Below are 20,595 nucleotides of genomic sequence, written 5' to 3'. Positions count from 1 at the left end.
AAAACACACAAATATACTATACCATAACAAGGAGTCAATTATTGGAGAAGGAACCATCACCATTGAAAACCCAAGAATGGTGCCGGGCGGTGGTGGTGCACGCCTTTAATCCCAGCACTTGGGAGGCAGAGGCAGGTGGATCTCTGTGAGTTCGAGACCAGCCTGGTCTACAAGAGCTAGTTCCAGGACAGGCTCCAAAACCACAGAGAAATCCTGTCTCGAAAAACCAAAAAGAAAAAAAAAAGAAAACCCAAGAATGGGTAGAAATTCAGTTACATAATTGGGAAGGGGAAGGGAGACTTTCACTCAGGGAAAAACAAGTGCAAATCCTCTGAAGTAAAAGCAGCTACCGTCTGGTAGGGAAACTGAAATTTGTGGCTGAGATGCAGAAAATGAGGTAGAAGGCTCAAGATGTTGGAGTTGTTTGGGACCTTTCAATGTCTGAATATTTATTTTCACACGGTGGTGACTTGGTCAGATCTGGTTTCCTTAAAGATGCCTTCGCTGAGCTCTGTGGAGGAAGCCTTGTTGAGAGCACAGTAGGACATATTAAGTGAGTGTGGAAATCTGGGATGGCTATCCTTCACAGACTAGAATGAGCGAAGATAAATGAAATATGCGTGATCGTGTGTTTAAAAAAGTATCCAGGGCTGGGTGTGTGACTGTTCGTAAAGCTTGTCTAACAAGCAGAAATCCTCAATTGAATCCCCAGGACCACATAAATATGGTGAGCTGGCAAAATCTATAATCTCACCATGCGGTGGTAGAACAGAGGGATCCAAAGGTTAAGGGTAAAAGCGTTGGCCTGTGCCTTTAATACAAACGCTTGTGCGTTCAACTACAGGAGGATTTCTGTGAGTTCAAGGTCAGTCTGGGTTACAAGGAACAGAGAAGACCAAGAAAACCAAAGTCGGAGCTAGGGTCCCAGTGTAGACTCACCCACCACCCAGTCAGCTAACTAAATTACAGACAGGAAGAAGGCACCAGAGCCAAGTTGAGGCTCAAGCCCAGTACATGGTTGTAGGCGCGGAGTCTGCACAGTAGAGGGCATTCAAGTCTCAAAGCTTCCCGCCTGTGCACAGCCTAGACAAAACCCCCAACCCCCTTTGCGGGTGACGCTACTTTTTTCCACATCCGGTCGTCCCTCACGCTACCCCTTGAGACACGGAGCCCTCTCCCCTGCCGTTCCCGCCTCTTCCGTGTTTTGGTGCGCACGGGTTCCGTCCGACGCAGCGGCCATTGGCTGTCGGCCGACTCGAAAGCGGCGATTGGCTGTCGCTGGTCGTCTCGCAAACGCCTCGGGGTATATGGTGTGAGGTGGGTGGGACGCAGGCAGCCCGGCAGCGCTGGCAGGTGAGTAGGGGTTCGCCGCTTCGGTGGCTTGGCGGCCGGGGCGACTCTGTGGAGTCTGCCGGAGGCCGGCTTCCTGGAGCGGCTCGGCTCGGCATCCGAGCCGGGCCTCGACCTCCGCACTCTCGGTCGAGGGGTCGCTGCGGCTGGACTCGGTCAGCGCCATGCTTGGCGCCGGAGTTTCCGAGAAGTCCTCCAGGCTGGGCGCTCCGGGACCGTCTCCTTCCTCCCCGGAGTTCTAGCCGTCCCCTGAAGCTTAACCCCGCCTCACCGCCTAGGGGAGCCTTCCCCGGAGGCCTGCCGACCGTGTCCTGATCGCCCTCGTCGGCGCGCTTTGTTTTGGTTACCGTGTTCAGCCGTCAGCTCCTCGTCCCTGAGTCCTTCCTGAGGACCTGGGCCTTTCTTTTTCTGGATTACGGCTCGGAGTTCATTGATGCCAAGCGACACTACGTACTGACTTGTTGACGGGATGGTTTCGTACTGTGACTACTGATGAAATGTAAGAAACGTTAGGTAGGGATCCTGAGGGTTGGGTACCAACCCCCCCCCCCCAGTCGGCTCAGAAACAAGGATACGATACATGTAGTTAACCCTTATTGAGCCCGAGTAATGTGTTGGGCCTTCATGGCTTAAGTAATTTAAGGTCAAAACTAAGGAGTTTGGTTCCATTTTCCTTCTCCATCATTTGTCTGATCCTCTCTCCCCACAGACATAACCATATACATAATGTATAGTACGTGGTAGCTTTCTTTTTTGAGACAGTCTTTGTAGCTCTGGCTGACTTGAAACTCTATAAGAGATCCCGTCTCAAAGGCCAGCACCACCACCCCAAACCCCACCACCCTTTTTAAAGAAAATTAGTGTGTGTGTGTGTGTGGAGTACAACTTTATGGAGTCGATTCTTTCCACTTCTGTATGGGTTCTTGGGGTCAAACTCAGGTTGCCAGGCTACTGTAACATGCATTTTTTTCTCCACTGAGCCCTCTCTGTTTTGTGGGGTTTTGTTTTGTTTTGATTTTTTGAGACACAGTTTCTCTGTGTAGTTTTGGCTGTCCTGGAACTTGCTTTGTAGACCAGGCTGGCCTCAAACTCACTGAGATCTGCCTGCCTGCCTCTGCTTCCCGAATACTGAGATAAACAGTGTGGACCACCACCCCCAGGTTTCACTGAGCTGTCTCCTGTTCTGCAGATCAGCCCTGGTTTTTCAAGACAAGGTTTCTCTGTAGCTTTGGAACCTGTCCTGGAACTAGCTCTTGTAGACCAGGCTGGCCTTGAACTCACAAAGATCTGCCTGCCTCTCCCTTCTGAGTGTTGGAATTAAAAGCAAAGGCCCTCTGGAATCTTCATTTTAATATTAAAGGAGTGATGGGATCAAGCATTGGGTAGGCAAAGCAAAGTCAGTTTGTATGGCATTGAAAGTCTGGCAAGAGATACAATGACATACTCTAGTAAGGAATGGAAAGCTTCTGGGTCCATGTAGGCTGTATGGAATAAGAATATGAGCTTCGGCCAGGCGGTGGTGGCGCACGCCTTTAATCCCAGCACTCGGGAGGCAGAGGCAGGCGGATCTCTGTGAGTTCGAGGCCAGCCTGGTCTACAAGAGCTAGTTCCAGGACAGGCACCAAAGCTACAGAGAAACCCTGTCTCGAAAAACCAAAAAAAAAAAAAAAAAAAAAAAAAAAGAATATGAGCTTCGGGCTCAGCCTAACCTGACCTACCATCATTAGGTGGCCTTGGATAAATCAGTTCATCTTTGTCAGCTTCAGGTTTTTCATTAGGTTTAATAGTGCCTACTTCATAGGGTAGTGTCAGCAATTACATGATGCAAATAAAATGCTTAATATGAAACTGGAGAGGAAGTCAGTAAAGTGCTTGCTTCACAAACATCAGGAGGCCCTGGGTTTGATCTCCAGAGCCCACATTTTAAAAAGTTCAGTAGCTGGTAGTGGTGGCACAGGCATTTAATCCCAGTATCCAGGAGACAGAGGCAGGCAAATCAGGGTCAGCCTCATCGACATGGTAAGTTTCAGGACAGCCCGAGGTACAAGATATAGAGAGACCCTATCTTGTAAAAAGGTCAGTGAGTCCCTGTAATCCTACCTCTGGGAAATAGACACAGTAGGATCCTTGGAGCTCACTGCTCAGCCAGTCTGTCCTACCTGGTGAGCTCCAGGCCAATGAGAAACCTTGTATCAACAGCAAACAAACAAAACCCTCAGAGGATTGATTCCTTAGGAACCATTCAGGTTGCCCCTCCACACACATACTGCTTACTGTGGCTGGGTCTGGTGAGACAAACCTGTAATCCCAGCTACTTGAGAGTCTGAGGCAGAAGGATTGCAACACATTAGGCTACAGAGTGAGTTTAAGGCAAGCCTGGTCCACTTAGGGAAAACCCTGTCCCAAAATACGGTGTGTAAGGTTCTAGATTCAATCTTCAGTATCAAAAATACTCAAAACAACATTAAAATAGTGTTTTTTTAAACTTATTTACTCTTATTTCCTACACAATGTCCTACTTGCATGTATGTGTGGATCCCTTGGAACTGGAGTTTCAGACATCTGTCACCAGCCATGAGGATGCTGGGAATTGAACCCTTGGGTCTTCTGGAAGAGCAGCCAATATTCTTAACCACTGAGTCATCTCTCCAGGCCCTCAAGATTTATTTTTACTTTAATGTGTTTGGTGTTTTACCTACACGGATGTCTGCATCACATGCCAGCAATGCCATAGAAGGACAAAAGAGAGTTGCAGCACCTGGAACTAGAGTTACAGATGGTTGTGAGCAGCCACATGGGTGCTAGGAATCTATTCCAGGTCCTCTGGAAGAAAGGGCCACTGAGCCATCTCAAGCCCTACCAAAATACAAAATAGTATTGTATTTAGGGTTGGAGTGATAGCTCAGTGGTTAAGAGCACTCTGATTGTTCTTCCAGAGGTCCTGAGTTCAATTCCAAGCAACCACATAAAGTGGCTCATAACTCTCTCCTTGGGATCTTATGCCCTCTTCTGGACTAAAGGTGTACATGCAGATAGCACACTCATACATAAAATAAATAAAGTATTTAAAAAAATAAATTGTATTTGACTTATAGTAAGTGTGAAATTCAGAACAAAAAGTTTTGTTATTCCTATTTCTGGCAAAACCAGACAGCTCGTAGGTGATAGGCCTCTCTTTGAAACTGAGTATTGTTTATCTCCCATGGGTATGTGCACTGAAGCTATTTAAGAAAATGTTAAAATGTTTAGCTTAGTGTTAGTCATATGCTCAGTATTGTCTCTTCCCAGGAAACCAGACAGCCTCCAGGGCTTGAGAAACTGCTGCTTCATCCTTACTGAGAAGAGCACAGGATACTGAAGAATACCTACTGACTCTCAGCAGGCTGCCATTTCTTTGCCTCCAGTAGCACCGGACTACAATCTTACAGCTCTGGATTTCTTCCCCTTGCTCTAAGATAAAGGCCATGTCACCTCCTGGAAAAGGTCCCCGGAAAGAGAACCTGGGGCTCCAGTGTGAATGGGGGTCCTGCTCCTTTGTATGTTCGGCCATGGAGGAGTTCTTCGAGCATGTCACTCAGCACCTGCAGCAACATGTGCATGGCTCCAAGGAGGAGGAAGAAGAGGACCCACTTGGTAAGGGAACAGGAAAGAGCTCAGTGCAGGTGGGAAGTCAGACTCCTAGAGAAAGATGGCGGCTGGGGAAACAGTGCTTTAGATTTGTTCATAAAAACATTATGAAGTCGCCATATCTAGAGAATTCAGTCAGTGAAAATGTAAAGGATGATCACCATTAGAAGCAGTTTGTGATGGGGGCGCACATGCATATCAAGTGTGGAGAGCGTAGGGAGTCAGTTGTTTTCTTCACTGTTAGAAGGCTTGACACTTGCTCCTTTACCTGCTAAACTATCTTTTTTTTTTTTTTTTAGTGGAAAGCTGTTTTTTTGTTCTTGTTTGTTTTTGAGACAGGGTTTCTCTATGTAGTTTTGGAGCCTATCCTGGAACTTGCTCTGTAGACTAGGCTGGCCTCGAACTCACAGAGATCATTTACCTGCTTCTGCCTCCTAATTGCTGAGATTAAAGGCATGTGCTCCCATTGCCTGACCTGCTAAACCTTACCTTGCTGGACCTCTTCCCTTAAACTTTCTTTTTTTTGAGGGGGGGCACATTTGTTTATTTTGTATATGTATGTAATGTGTGAGCACACCATAGCATATGTGTAGAGGTCAGAGGACAACTTGTGAGAGTCTGTCCTTTTCTTCTGCCATGTGGGTTCTGAGGATCAAACTCAGGTTAGTAGGCTTGGCAGTAAGTGCCTTTACCTGGTGAGCCATCTTTCTTTCTTTGTTGAGGCAGGGATTCTCTGTATAACAGCCCTGGCTATCTTGGAACTAGCTCTTGTAGACCAGACTGGCCTCAAATTCACAGAGATCCGCCTGCCTTTGCCTCCCGAGTGCACTCTATCCATTTTTTTAAGACAGTGACTCACTGTATTCTTTGCTGGCATGAAATTCACTATGTAGGCAATGATCTTAGTGTTGAACTTAAAGGTGTCTGGCCACCTGTGCCTTCCAAGTACTGGGATTAAAGGTGTGTGTCACCATGTCCAACCTCCCCTTCCTTTTTTTTTTTTTTTGTTTTTTTTTTTTTGTTTGTTTGTTTTTTTGAGACAGGGTTTCTCTGTAGCTTTTGGTGCCTGTCCCGGAACTAGCTCTTGTAGACCAGTCTGGCCTCGAACTCCCAGAGATCCGCCTGCCTCTGCCTCCTGAGTGCTGGGATTAAAGGCGTGCGCCACCACCGCCCGGCTTTTTTTTTTTTTTTTAATGTTATTATTTTTGTCCTGGATCTTGTTCTGTAGATCACGCTAGCCTCTAATTCATAGAGATCTGCCTGCCTCTGCCTCCCAAGTGCTGGGATTAAAGACATAGAACACCACCGTCCACCTTTCCCTTTTTATTAACTTAATTATTTGTAATATTTATTTTGTTTTATGTGTCTAAATTTTTAAAAATTTTTTATTTTAAAATTTATTTATTAAGTATACAGTGGTCTGCCTGCATGCATGCCTGCAGGCCAGAAGAGGACACCAAATCTTATTACAGATGGTTGTTAACCACCGTGTGGTTGCTGGGAATTGAACTCAGGATCTTTGGAAGAGTTGGCAGTGCTCTTAATCACTGCCCCTCCAGCCCTTGTGTCTAAATGTTTTACCTTCATATATGTATGTATACCATGAGTGTGTCTGGTGCCTACAGAGTTCAGATGAGGATGTTGAATTCCTTTGAACTAGAGTTATGGTTGTAAGCCAACATATGGGAACCAAAATCAGGTCCTCTGCAAATGCAACAAGTACCCTTAACACTTGAGCCATCCCCTGCCCCTGTTTACTTCTGAGACAGATCTCAGTAATTCAGTCTAGCTTCATACCACCAAAGTCCTCCCAAATGCTGGGATTTCTAGCATGAGCTATCACACAGGTTTTGGAGCAATTTTTACCATAACTGCACATCACAAACTAAGAGAATAATTGAACAGCTTTTTTTTTTTTTTAAATATTTATTTATTTATTATGTATACAATACTCTGTGTGTCTGCAGCCAGAAGAGGGCATCAGATCTCATCTCAGATGGTTGTGAGCCACCATGTGGTTGCTGGGAATTGAACTCAGAACCTTTGGAAGAGCAGGCAGTGCTCTTAACCTCTGAGCCATCTCTCCAGCCCATGAACAGCTTTATTCAGTGTACTCAGAATGCTTCTCTCATTCTGTTTGCTCTTTTTCCCTTTCTTTGATAGAGTCTCAACTAGCCTTGATTGACCTTAAACTTGTTATGTAGCTAAGGCTGAACTTGAAGTCCTGATCTTTCTGAGATTCTGGGATCATCATAGTTTTATACCAAACCTGTTTCCAAAGTCAAATAATACACAAAAGAGAAATTAAGGGCTGGTTTTACTTTCTGAGTTTCAGCTTTTCAAAATAAGCAGATTCCAGTCAAACATTGAGAATGTGGTGCTTAGTTAGAGGTGCTGGAGAGATAGGAAGTGAGTCGAGATAATGGGCCTTGAAGTAAACAGATTAGAAGGGAAAGAGAACTGGAAAACCGGTGTTGGGAGGCCCTGTCTTCCTCGGACTATGAGAAACTGAGCAGAGGTTGTACATTTGCTACGGGATCCTAACTTGTTCTTCCTGGGTCTCTGACTCCCCTGGGTCTTGTACACGTTCTTAACCTCAGCCTAGACTACATCTCTCTTTTACATTCACTTTTAATGCAGGGACTCTCTCTAACATCAGTCTGCATTGTCACTTTTGTTTCACACTTGGTTTGTGGTAGGGTCTTACTCCCTAGCCCTGGTTGGCATGGAAATCATGACAGTTTACCAGCCAACCCCTCTGGAGCACTGGCCTTATAGATCAGAGCCAGCATACCTAGCCCTGTAATCCTTGTCTGCTGCCACGTACCTTACCCCATATCCTTTGCCGTTAGTTGTAGTTTTGTGGTGCGTTTACTAAATCTCTGACTGAAAGCCTTGCGAGGATAAGGACTGGGACTCCATACCTGATTCAGTTGAAAGTCATTGAACACTATTATATACTGAATGAACTGGTAATTTGGTCAGAGTCCTGCTTAATGTCTCAGATGGAAAGTGAATTGAGCCTTGGAAAGTATCAGACCATTCCTTCTAAACCCCTTTTTGCAGAAGAAGAATTCTCCTGCTTGTGGCAGGAGTGTGGCTTTTGCTCTCTGGACAATTCTGCTGACCTCATTCGCCATGTCTACTTCCACTGCTATCACACCAAGCTGAAACAGTGGGGGCTGCAAGCCTTGCAAAGCCAAGCTGACCTCAGCCCCTGCATCCTGGACTTCCAGAGCCGGAACGTCATCCCTGACATCCCTGACCATTTCCTGTGCCTATGGGAACATTGCGAGGTCAGCAGACAGTGCCAGAAATAGGGGTGGAAGGAAGCTGGGGATCTGGACTCAAGAGCTTTCCGGGGTGCCTCATTTCAGAGGCTCCTACTAGCATCTCCCCTCTATTCTTGTGTAACACCTTTATCTTAAAACTTTCCCATTCCCAGAAGGTAATTAGGGAGAGAGCTAAAAGCCCCCTTTTGACATGGGTGAGAGTCCCTCTAACCACTGTGAGTCCTCACCCCAAGTTGCCCTGGCACAGAGTACCTTCGACAATCCCGAGTGGTTCTATCGGCACGTGGATGCGCACAGCCTGTGCTGTGAATACCAAGCTGTCAGCAAGGACAACCATGTGGTGCTGTGTGGCTGGAAAGGTAGGGCCACCCATCTGCTCTGACCTCTGCTTTAAACTCTGGAGGTGTTAAGGGTCTAGAGGAGCCAGGGATGGGACCATTCTACAAGACAAAGGCTGCTGGCTGATGAAACTTGGGGGTACCAGAGCCAAGTTGGGGAAGGGGATTGAGGGATGGAACATGATCAGATCTTCCTTCCCAGACTGTACCTGTACCTTCAAAGACCGCTGTAAACTTCGAGAACACCTCCGCAGCCATACCCAGGAGAAGGTGGTGGCCTGTCCCACCTGTGGGGGCATGTTTGCCAACAACACCAAGTTCTTAGATCACATCCGTCGCCAGACCTCGCTGGATCGTAAGCAGCTGGAGCTCATGGGCTATCTTACTTAAAGACGACAGTATATTCCCAGGGGAGGTGCTGCTGGGAGATCTGTGCCCTGGCCCTCTTCTCCTTTTGGGACCAGGCACCTCCTAGACCTGTCTTAGACATTGGTTAGCACTTAGGTTTGTGGTATCAGTTATCTCAGGAATCCTCACAACAGCCCCATGAGGTAGGCTTCTTATTCCCCTTTTTACAGATGAGGAGACTGAGGCTCAGAGAGGTTAAATCACTTACCTGAGATCATACAGCTAGTAAGTGGTAAAGCTGGGCTTCTAACTCAGGTCTGGACTCCAGATCCCACCCGTAGCTTCCCTTTGACCCTTGGGTGGCTCCCTTCTGTCTGGGATGGCTCCCTCCTCTGCTCCTCACTGTTCTCATCACTCGTCCTTTGTTTTGTCCGCTCCACCCCAGAGCAGCGTTTCCAGTGCTCTCACTGTTCTAAGAGGTTTGCCACAGAGAGGCTGTTGCGAGACCACATGCGGAATCATGGTGAGTGGCCTGCACCCAAGCCTCCCTGCCCTCCCTTCGAGGTCCTGTGAGTCCACAGGTCATAGCTTCTTCTCTGCTCCTCAGTGAATCACTATAAATGCCCTTTGTGTGACATGACCTGCCCATTGCCTTCCTCCCTCCGAAATCACATGCGCTTTCGACACAGTGACGACCGGCCCTTTAAATGTGATTGTTGTGACTACAGGTGAGGTGACCTGGGGGTCAAAATCCAGGGCTCAGGTTTCAGGGTTCTCTCTGCTCTTCAACCCCCTCCTGATTTCTCCTGGCAGTTGCAAGAATTTGATTGACCTCCGGAAGCACCTGGACACCCACAGCAAGGAGTCAGCCTACAGGTGTGAGTTCGAGAACTGCAGCTTCAGTGCTCGCTCTCTCAGCTCCATCAAGTCCCATCACCGCAAAGTGCATGAAGTAAGTGCCAGGTGGGGAGGCTTCTCAGGCGAGTGAGTGGAGAGCTGACCTCATTGCCTTCTCTTCCTCATCAGGGAGACTCAGAGCCACGGTACAAATGTCATGTCTGTGACAAATGCTTCACACGTGGCAACAACCTCACTGTGCACCTTCGCAAGAAGCACCAGTTCAAGTGGCCATCGGGACACCCTCGTTTTCGGTATGTATAAATCCCCACGATACTTTCCTTGTTTTTGTTTATTGCTGTGAGTATTTGGGGGGTGCCGTGCTCCTGTAAATGTCGGGACACAACTTGTGGAATTGTTTCTCCTACCTTTGTGTGGGTTCCAAATGCTGAACTCAAGTCATCAGGCATGCATGGCAAGTATTTACACCCTGAGTCATATGACAGACTCTGTCTGTCTGTCTGTCCATCTGTCTTGATAGGGTCTCTTTATGTAGCTCTGACTCATGGATATCTGCCTACTTCTGCCTCCTGGGTGCTGGGATTAAATGTGTGTGCCACCACCGCCCAGCAAGGCTGTGGGTTTTCTAATGAAAGCTTGGTTTCAGATTCAACAAGTAATGCCAAAAGTCCTGCAGCCAGAGCAAGAATTAAAGACTAAGGGTCCTGCCTGTGAGCTTCATGGCCTCATAAACTTTGACACTCCACCTACTACAGAGTCAGTCAGTCTCTGCTGGGTTGGGCTTCTGCACTAAGTTTTTCATTTTGAGTCCTCTCCTCTGACCCTTTTCTTAGTCTTCAGTTCTGTCACATGGAATCCTGAGACTTCTTCCAGTGTATCTGTGTCTTCACCCTCTGTCTCCAGGCCATGTCTTCATCCTCTGCTGCTCTGCTGCCCTCTTCTCCAGGTACAAGGAGCATGAAGATGGCTACATGCGGCTGCAGCTGGTTCGCTATGAGAGTGTGGAGCTGACACAGCAGCTCCTCCAGCAGCTCCAAGAAGGATCAGATCCGGGAGTGGCACTGAATGAAAGCAGCCTGCAGGGCATCGTTCTAGAAACAGTACTAGGGGGGGCAGGACCTGAGGAAGAGATGGAAGAGGAAGATAGGGTTGAGGGGACAGCCGTCTCAGCTTCTCAGGACAACTCCAATTCTGCTGTTCATATGGATGGTCAGACAGACAGCCAAGGCCAGCGAGAAATTGTCTACTATGTGCTGTCCGAAGCCCCAGGAGAGCCCCCTCCAGTCTCTGAGCTACCCTCGAGAGAAATGGAAAGGCTTCAAGGAGTACCTGAGAAGCCGGAGGTCCAGATGGCGTGAGGCTGCAGAGTCTGACCTTCTTCAGACCTTGGAGTTTGAGCCAGCCAGGCAGCATTGCCCCTGGTGGGCAGCCTTTGTTTTTGGATGCCTTTAGAAGTGGTGCTGAGAATAGTATGTTCCAGTCTGACTCAGGCAGCGTCATTCTGTGGACTCTGAGTAATTCCTTCCCTCCCCGTCTCTACACTGTTGTTTGTGGGGAACCTGAGGAGTAGGATTCATTGAAGAAATTCAACATGTGTGTTCTCATTAGTCGTGCTAGATGCAGTGAGTAAATGTTTAGTTCACATCGATTCCTGTCTTTAGGGGTCCATTGGCCCTTCTGAGAGCCGATTCCTCACTGTAAGTTACTCCTTGAGAGGCCAGGTGGTGGTGGTGCACACCTTTACTCCCAGCACTCAGGAGGCAGAGGCAGGTGGATCTCTCTGAGTTCAAGGCCAGCCTGGTCTGCAGAGTGAGTTCCAGGACGGGTAGACAGGCCCCAAAGCTACAGAAAAACCCTGTCTCGAAACTGTCGTCGTCCCCCCCCCCCCCGACCAAAGAAAAGAAAAGTTACGTGTTGAGAACCAGGTGCCATTTCTCTCAAGGTTTCCTTTTACATTCCAGGAACACTTGTGGTTATCTTAAGGGGCAGGATTGGAGACTGTATGTATGACAGTTGTTTTTGGTAATAAAAAACCACTTGGACTGTTAACTTATTTCTCAAGTTTGGTGGCAGTTTCCTAGGTAACAGAGATAGTTGTCTAGACGTGGGGCTGAATAACTAGGCTTACCCCTTTAGAGACCAGGGTGGTTTCTTTAACTCTCATGTACCCGTTTGGAGTTTATGCATTGCTTCCAGAGCATCTACCAGCTTTGTGGAAGGAGGCCCAGTACTTGTCCATGGTATAATACTAGCAGCGTTACAGAATGGATATGAACGGCCCTGGGACTGCACCCTTAGTCCTAGTTAGAACCCTGTGCCTCTAGGGCAGGCTGGGGTTCTGGAACTGCAAAGGCTCTGAAGTAGAGGTGGGTTGGGAGGTCACCCAGAGACTGCCAAGTGCTCATGGGCCAGGAGTCAAGCTAGAAAACTGTGTCTACATTTTCCTAGAGAGTGGATCTATTTTCATTGGATTAAAAAAGTTCTTATGAATATTACACATATATGTTCATTTACTTTTATGTGTATGAGTGTTTTGCCTGCATGTATGTAAGTGTATCACAGGTGTGCCCGTGGAGGTCAAAAGGTCCTCTGGAACTAAATTACAGACAGCTGAGAACTGCCCTGTGGGTGCTGGGAACTGGATCTGAGTCATTGCAAGAGCAATCAGTGCTCTCACCTGCTTAGCCATCTCTCCAGCACCTTTCATTGGATCCTTAGAGAAGCTGAAACTCCTCAAAATAAGAACTTTCTTTTTTTTTAAAGTTGGCTGGACAGGATGGCACATGCCTTTAATCCCAGCACTCAGAAGGCAGAGGGAGGAGGGTCTCTGTGTTCAAGGTCAACCTGGTCTACAGAGTGAGTTCAGGGTAGCCAGGGCTACACAGAGAAACCCTGTCCTAAAAAACAAAAAGCTGTGTAGGGTATATGTGAGCAGGTACGTGGTCTGCAGTTGTGTGAGCATGTGTTGGGGCTAGAGATCGGTGTCTGCTGATGTCTGCTTTATTTTTGAGACAGTTTCAGAGTCTCAAATTCACCTATTGAATATAGTCCAGTGAGCTCTGGGAATTTGCCTGTCTCTTTCCCTGCGCCAGTACTAAGTTACTGACATGCCAATCCTGTTTATAGTTTTTTTTTTTTTTTCATTTTAAACAAGTTTATTTAAACAAGACGCTTGACTTGAAGGGAAAACTATCTAGGATCATTTTGTTCAAGAGTAATTTATCCCTAAAGACAGATTGCCCTACATGTAACAGCTACGTACAAAAAAGTTATAAAATTGTCCTTGGTTTTACAATGATAAATGAAAAGCATTAAAATTCTCCAATCGAACAAGGTATGCAAGGATTTTGTGGTTGGGTTCTTTTGTTAAAACATTGAGAGCAAAATAACTTCCTGGAATATAAAGATAAGAGCTGAATGAGCATGCCGCTAATGGAGCAGGGGGATATTTTCACAGGACCTCCTCCATCTGCTGTCAATCAAAACAGAACATTGGCCATTTAGTTTAAAAAAGAAAAAAAAAGCGCAATATGCTTGTGCACATACACCAGTTACTTTATGTACAATAAAGAAATGGGGACAGGGAAATGAAAGAATAGAGAAAACTATACTGTAGTAGTCAGGATGTGGTGGAACCAAATTGTGGCTTTTTTTTTTTTTTTTTTTTTTTTAGTTTCTCTGTGGCTTTGGAGCCTGTCGTGTGCAACCACCGCCCGGCTCCAAATTGCGGCTTTCTAATTGCGAATGTATTCTTGGTCTATAACAAAATTCTGGAGTAAAGTAGCAGGTTCCCTTTTTATTTATTTATTTATTTTGGTTTTTCGAGACAGGGTTTCTCTGTGGCTTTGGAGCCTGTCCTAGAACTAGCTCTTGTAGACCAGGCTGGTCTCGAACTCCCAGAGATCCACCTGCCTCTGCCTCCCAAGTGCTGGGATTAAAGGCGTGCGCCACCATCGCCCAGCTAGGTTCTCTTTTTAGTAGACACCTCCTATCTGCTGCTGGAACACATCAATCGTATCTTCATCCTCCATTTCCAACTGTACAGGTGTGTCTGTTTCATTGATTGGCTGCCCATCAAACCGGAATCTGATCTGCCTCATTGACAAACCCTGTCGTTCACAATAGGCTTTCATTAGTTTACTAAGTGGTGTATGCCTCTTAATTTTAAACTGCACCACAGAGCCATCCTGACCCGCCACCTTCAAATTAATATGGTCGTTGTTCTCGGTCTTGACTCCTTCCTTGGGTTTCTTGTCGGCCATGGCGAACGTCGGAGTCTCCTCAGCTGCTGCTTCACAAAAGAGGCACCAGGTCCGCACTGAAGGAGCACACAGGCAGCACCAGGAGCGGCAGAAGAAGGAGGCGGCAGTGGCTGGAGACCTGGACTCAGATCCTCATGTAGGGCAAGCATGTACTGACCGAGCCATCTCTCTAACCCTGCTCAGCCGTTTCTTAGCATATTGCCCTTTTGGCTCTACCAGTCTGAATAAAGGAAATACTCCCTGCTACAATACGTGGAAGGACATTGCTCTTCATTTTCTCCCAGTCCTGAGCACTGGTGGGCCCGTGTGCATTCATTCTCTGCTCTTGACTGGATGTGTGTCAAGTTCCTGCTACCCCAACTTCCCGAAATGCTTTGCCTGTAACTTGGAATTATGAGCCAAATAAATCCTTTGTCCCCTAAGGCGTTTTTAGCAGGATGTTTTGTCATAGTAACAGAAAATGAAACTAATAGACAGGAACATATATATGCAGGCCCGGAGAGATGGCTCAGTGGTAAAGAACACTGGCTGCTCTTCCAGAGGATGCAGGTTCAAGTCTGAGCACCCACACAGGTGGCTCATAACCGTAACTCCAGTTAAAGGTCTGCCTGATACCCTCTTCTGTCCTCTGAGCACCAAATGTGCATATGGTGCACAGACACACATGCAGACAAAACACCCATACGTGTAAATTAATAAAAATCAGGGCTGGAGAAATGGCTCAGTGGTTAAGAGCATTGACTGTTCTGGAGGTCCTGAGTTCAAGTCCCAGAAACCACATGGTAGCTCAACCATCTGGAATGAGATATGGCGCCCTCTTCTGGCCTTCAGGTATACATGCAGGGAAAACATTAAATAGATAAAAGTCTTAAAAAAAAATTAATGCCAGGCCTTCCAGCACTTGGGAGGCAGAGGCAGGCAGACCTCTGTGAGTTCAAGGCCAGCCTCGTCTATAAAAGCTAATTCCAGCTGGGCGGTGGTGGCGCACACCTTTAATCCCAGCACTCGGGAGGCAGAGGCAGGCGGATCTCTGTGAGTTTGAGACCAGCCTGGTCTACAAGAGCTAGTTCCAGGACAGGCTCCAAAGCTACAGAGAAACCCTGTCTCAAAAAAACAAAAAACAAAAAACAAAAACAAACAAACAAACAAAAAAAACAAACTAATTCCAGGACAGTCAGGGCTGTTACACAGAGAAACCCTGTCTTGAAAAAAATTAATTAATTAATAATCTTCTTAAACAGAAAGAGACGTTTGCAAAGAACTCTACATTCTGCAGTGTTAGAAAGCCACTGAGGAGATAGTATATAATAGGAGAAGAAGAAATGCTGCTTCAGGAGCCATGAGTGTGGCAGTGGCAGAGCACTCATTTAAGCGCCTCCATTAAGTTACTGTGCTGGAGCTGGGCGTGGTGTCATAGGCCTTTAATCCCAGCACCCAGGAAGCAGAGGCAGGCAGATCTCTGAGTTCATGGTCAGCCTGGTCTACAGGGTGAGTTCCAGGACAGCCAGGGTGACACAGGGAAACCCTGTCTCAAAGCAAGAACAAAAAAAACAAAATATTGTATATTAGTCTCTGTTGCTATGACAAACAACCCACAAGGTATACAGGGCAAAAAGGATTTATTTTTGCTCATTGTTTTAGAGGTTTCAGGCCATGTCTGCTGGCTCAGCTCTTTTCTGGGCCTGTGGTGGAGGGGAACAGGAGAACAGGGACAAGATACTCTCTTTAAAAGCAAGACCTTGTCTCTGAAGATTGTCGTGTCATAGTTTAAGAATGGTAACATCAGGCACCCCTTCATGGCCATCACTTCCTTGCATATTAGGGAGCCAAGAAAGAGAAGATTAACTTTGTTGCTGGAAGGGAGGAAGGAAGCGCTCTTCTTTTTAGCCACCTCCACTTTCTGTTCTGAGTAGCACCTCCCCAGGTGGCCAGCAGAGGGTGCCCTCCTTGACAAGTTTAAAAGTCTCGAGCTGAACCAGTCGGTGGGCAAGAGCAGTCGCAGAGGGTAGTGGAGACAGAGCTGGACCGGTTCCCGAGTCTCCAGGTTAAGTCCTTTCTGGATCCCGCTGGACCCCACCACACTCTTTACCATCTTACCAACCGCTCTCACAAATCCTTGTCCAGAGCAATCTGTTGTAGAATAACGTCTAGCCCTAAGCTGAGAATTATCAACTCTTGCATGTCTGGCCCTAGGAAACTTGCTCTGGAAGTAAACTGCTTGATTGGGGGTGTGGTGGGTGTAGGGAGGATAAATCAATCAATCAATCAATCCTAGGGAATAGGCAGATATGTATTTGGGGAAGTGGGGAGGATCCATTCTGACAGGGAAACTCTTGGTATATGGCTTTATTCTAAGGGTGGTGAGGTCTACACTAAGCAAAGACCCACTCTAGACATTAAATCAGAAACCCTGGGAATGGAACCCAGGACTCAGTCTTATACCCTCTGGAGGATTTGAGGTGTGCACTAAAGTCCATCAACCACTGTTAGTAAGTTACAAGGTCTATCTAGGAGTTGGAGGGTCTTCCAAATGGGGAAGACTTACAATAGTGGATCTCCGCCAAGTTAGAAAGGTTTATATCCTAGAATGAAAGCATATTAGGGGAAGGTGGATTGTCTCTGAAAAGAGGGAGGAGTTGGTATAGGGTTTGTATAGCAGTCACAAAGCCTTGGGTTTGACCCCGCACTCCATGAAACAGGGTATAGGGGTCCATCACTGTAATACCAGCGTTGAGGAGGTGGTGGTGGGAAGATTACAGTTTCAAGGTTATCCTTGACTATGTAGCAAGTTTGAGGTTAGCCTGGGCTACATGACTACATGAAACCCTGTCTAAAAATAAATAAAAATAAAATGGGAATGGCATGGCTGTATACATCTGAGAATCTAAGATCTGGGAGGCTTAGGCAGGGTCACAACTTGACGTCAAGCTTGGGGTGCACAGTGAGACCCTGTCTAAGAAAACTAAAGACAGGAAACTGATACTTGGACATAAGTTTGACACGGTAGAAATAATGGGGTTCCTAAGCCCTGGGTCTGAAGCTGGGTTCATCATCAGGATGTGTCCCCTCACAGCAGAGTCTTGGTTTTCCTGTCTGCAGTGCTGAAAGATGATTCTAACACCAGAAGGAGATGCAAAGATCTAGTTACATCCTAAAGAAAGTTTTTTTTGTTAGCAGGGCAGTGGTGGCACTCACCTTTAATCCCAACACTTGGGAGGCAGGGGCAGGCAGATCTCTGTAGTTCAAAGCCAGCCTTGTCTACAAGAGCTAGTTTCAGGAAAGGCTCCAAAGCTACAGAGAAACCCTGTCTCAAAAAAAAAAAAAAAAAAAAAGAGAGAGAAAAGAAAAGAAAAATGAATTTTTTTGTTTTTATTTTGTTTTAGATATTGTCTGTGTGTGTGTGTGCATGTATGTGTGCATGTACACTAACTACAGCATACATATGGAGATCAGAGAACAATCTGAATTTGTGGGAGTCAGTTCTTTCATTTGTGTTCTAGAGTTCAAACTCAGGTGTCAGGCTTGGTGGCAAGTGCCTTTACCACCTGAGCCATCTTGCCAACCCTGTTTTTGACTATGGCTGGCTTCAAATTCACTGTGAAGTAAGGGTGACCTTGAACTCCTGATCCTCCTGCTTCTACCTCCCTAATGCTGGGATCACAGGTATCTCACCACGCTCAGCTCAGCTCAGAAATGGCTATTTGTTGGGTACATTTTTCTACATGCAAAGTCTAGGAACACGGGGAGAAAGGCAAACTAGTATAATAGTTTTTCTCTGTATGTGTTCATAACACATAGCAGGTGTGCAATATATGTGCCTTCTCCTTTGCCAAGAAGTAGGGGGTTATTCTAGGGAAAGTAAATGATCCTGAACTATGGACAGCTTGACCTGGAGGATAAAAAGATATGGTCTAGGGGCTGGAGAGATGGCTCAGAGGTTAAGAACACTGACTGCTATTCCAGAGGTCCTGAGTTCAATTCCCAGCAACCACATGGTGGCTCACAACCATCTTTAATGAGGTCTGTACCCTCTTCTGGCCTGCAGGCATACATTGAGGCAGAACACTGTGTATATAATAAATATTAAAAAAGAAATACAAATGATACAGTCTATTATTGAAAATCAAAAGGCTGTCCTTGAACTCGGGATCTTCCACGGCATCTCCCTGCCTAACCAGCTATGCTGTGTTCTTGCTGTGTTTGTGATCCTGATGAAGTTTACAGATAGAGAATCTACTTAAGAGGAAAAGCCAGTGGGGTTGGAGTGGTGCTGTAAGACTTTAAGACAATTCTGAAGCCTCTCAGCCTCTGTACCATCCTCCGCTGGGAACCGAGGACCTAACAGCTATACTCGCACGTACTCAGTTCCTGAACAATTACCCATATACGTATGTTTTGGTTCAGTCCCCTGGGAAACGGGGTCAAAATGACCTCTTACCTCATCTGATCTGACAACAGCTCTCCAGTCAATTATTGGTAATAGCCCTTTTGAATAAGCCAATCAAAATAGTCAAAGAACAACCCCCCTTGCTTCTGTGGCCCCTTTAAAAGTAGCCTGTGCCATCTATTCGGGGTCCCTCGGCTTCCCGAATGCTGGGGGACCCTGTCATGACAGAATTAATAAAATCCTCATGCTTTTGCATCGGCTGTGGTGTGTGAGGTGGTCTCTGGGGGTGACTCCTCCTCGGTGTTTGAACGCTAGAGTCCAACAGTACAGGATGCAATAGTGAAAGACATAACTATTTTGTGTGTGGTGCTGGGAATTGAACTACTGAATTGTGCCCTCTGCCCAGGGGAATGTTATTTCTGGTGCATTATAACTCAGTAGACTTACTGTGGGTGACAGTAATTAGATATTTCAAAAAAGCTAGTAGATTGGATATACCCAGCAAAAAGAAATGACAAATAAATGAGGAGACACTATATGCCATTACTCTGGTGAGGTGGTTTCAGTAAGAACAACCCCCATAGGCTAATATGTTTGAATGCTTAGTCACCAGGGAGTGGCATTATTTAAGAAGGACTGGGGGGTGTGGCCTTGTTGGAGTGGGTGTGGAGATGTCAAAAAGCTCACACTGAGCCCAGTGTGGTTCTCTCTCCTCTCTCTCTCTCTCTCTCTCTCTCTCTCTCTCTCTCTCTCTCTCTCTCCTGAGGATCAGGATGTCTCTCTTGGCTACTTCTCCAGCACCACACCTGCCTGATGATAATGGACTAAGCCTCTGAAACTGTAAGCAAACCCCCAGTTAAATACTTTATTCTTTATTTTCTTTTTTCTTTTTCTTTTTTTTTTCAAGACAGGGTTTCTCTGTAGCTTTGGAGCCTGTCCTGGAACTCCCTTTGTAGACCAGGCTGGTCTCGAACTCACAGAGATCCGCCTGCCTCTGCCTCCCAAGTGCTGGGATTAAAGGCATGCGCCACCACCGCCCGGCTCAATACTTTATTTTCTAAGAGTTGCCTTAGTCGCGGTGTCTCTTGTAAGATCCTCTTGTAAGATCATTATACATTATACAAGTGTGTGGGAATAGTGGGCCAGTGAGATGGCGCCATGGGTAAAAGGGCTTGCTGTGACCTGCGTATCTGCTCTGATCCTTGGAACCCACCATGGAGAAAAGTTACTCCTAAAAGTTGTCCTCTGACTTTTACATGAGCTCCCTGGGAACATGCTTACACTCACACCACAATAATAAGCACAACTTAAAAATTTAAATATGGCAAATATATGTATTCATTAATTTAGACATGAAAAAAGGATAATATACAATCAGGAAGGGGGCTGAAGATGGTAGAGTTCAGTTGGTAGTGTACTAGCCCAGGAGGCTCCAAGGCCCTTCCGGCACCAGCCCTGATATAACCTTTATACTTGGGAGGTGGAGGCAAGATCAGATCAAGCATCCTGGGCTATACAGTGAGTTCAAGGCTAGCTTGGGCTTGGGTTTCTGATGTCCATTTGGGAATAAGATTCTGAGATGACCAATTGGCAGAGTGGGCAAAAACAGGGACTTTGGATTCTAAGCCTGTCCTTTGGATTTGCTATGCCTGTCCCTCGGCCATATTGTTTAACCTTCCTATTTCTCTGTTTCTTTTCACCAAAGGAAGGTTGTAAGACCTGCCCTGTGCGCAGATCCCTAGAAGTTCAAGGTCAGCCTGGTCCACTTAGGGCGTTCCAGGACAGCCTGGTCTGTATAGCAAGTGCCAGTCCAGCCAAAGCTACATAGTGAGACCCTGTCTCAACAAAACAAAACAAGAACCCTGCCCCATAGAGATACTAAGATGTACCCAAGTGTGGAGCCCAGGCCACACAACTGCCATGGCAGCTTGATAGAGACCAGCTAAAGAGTAGGGCTGAGATTCTCTTCTTGGTTTACTGGCAGGCAGTACCGGGTTCCAGAAAGAGTCATAAGCTGACACTGCCTAGGGAGGGCCAGCATCTAAAGGGAAGTACCCGACATTCCAACCAGCAGATAAGATGAGAGAAGGTCGCCAGATGTCCCTGAGCCCAGGACTCACTTATTCCCCTTT

The 20,595-nt window shown here is 46.5% G+C and overlaps 2 protein-coding genes across 5 annotated transcripts; one reads left to right on the top strand and one right to left on the bottom strand.

The window, feature by feature from the left end:
- Window positions 1-1,301: 1,301 nt before the first annotated feature.
- On the top strand, window positions 1,302-12,543 carry Hinfp (histone H4 transcription factor). Of its 4 annotated transcripts, none has more exons than XM_057768744.1 (10): window positions 1,302-1,353; window positions 4,639-4,983; window positions 8,044-8,273; window positions 8,518-8,629; window positions 8,811-8,963; window positions 9,402-9,479; window positions 9,564-9,684; window positions 9,770-9,908; window positions 9,983-10,107; window positions 10,761-12,543. In XM_057768744.1, the coding sequence occupies exons 2-10, from the start codon at window positions 4,815-4,817 to the stop codon at window positions 11,170-11,172; spliced, it is 1,539 nt and encodes a 512-aa protein (XP_057624727.1). In that variant the 5' UTR covers window positions 1,302-1,353; window positions 4,639-4,814; the 3' UTR covers window positions 11,173-12,543. The 4 variants fall into 4 exon arrangements, with proteins under 4 accessions (XP_057624727.1, XP_057624726.1, XP_057624728.1 ...); XM_057768743.1 differs by lacking the exon at window positions 1,302-1,353 and adding an exon at window positions 1,370-1,849; XM_057768745.1 differs by lacking the exons at window positions 1,302-1,353; window positions 8,811-8,963 and adding an exon at window positions 1,370-1,849.
- Window positions 12,544-13,788: 1,245 nt separating this feature from the next.
- On the bottom strand, window positions 13,789-14,201 carry LOC130873230 (small ubiquitin-related modifier 2-like). The gene has a single exon (XM_057767895.1). The coding sequence runs from the start codon at window positions 14,074-14,076 to the stop codon at window positions 13,789-13,791; it is 288 nt and encodes a 95-aa protein (XP_057623878.1). The 5' UTR covers window positions 14,077-14,201.
- Window positions 14,202-20,595: the final 6,394 nt, after the last annotated feature.

This window comes from Chionomys nivalis, chromosome 4 (assembly GCF_950005125.1).
Source record: "Chionomys nivalis chromosome 4, mChiNiv1.1, whole genome shotgun sequence".
In the NCBI taxonomy this organism is placed as follows: Eukaryota; Metazoa; Chordata; class Mammalia; order Rodentia; family Cricetidae; genus Chionomys; species Chionomys nivalis.
This window is presented reverse-complemented; position numbering and strand designations above follow the sequence as displayed.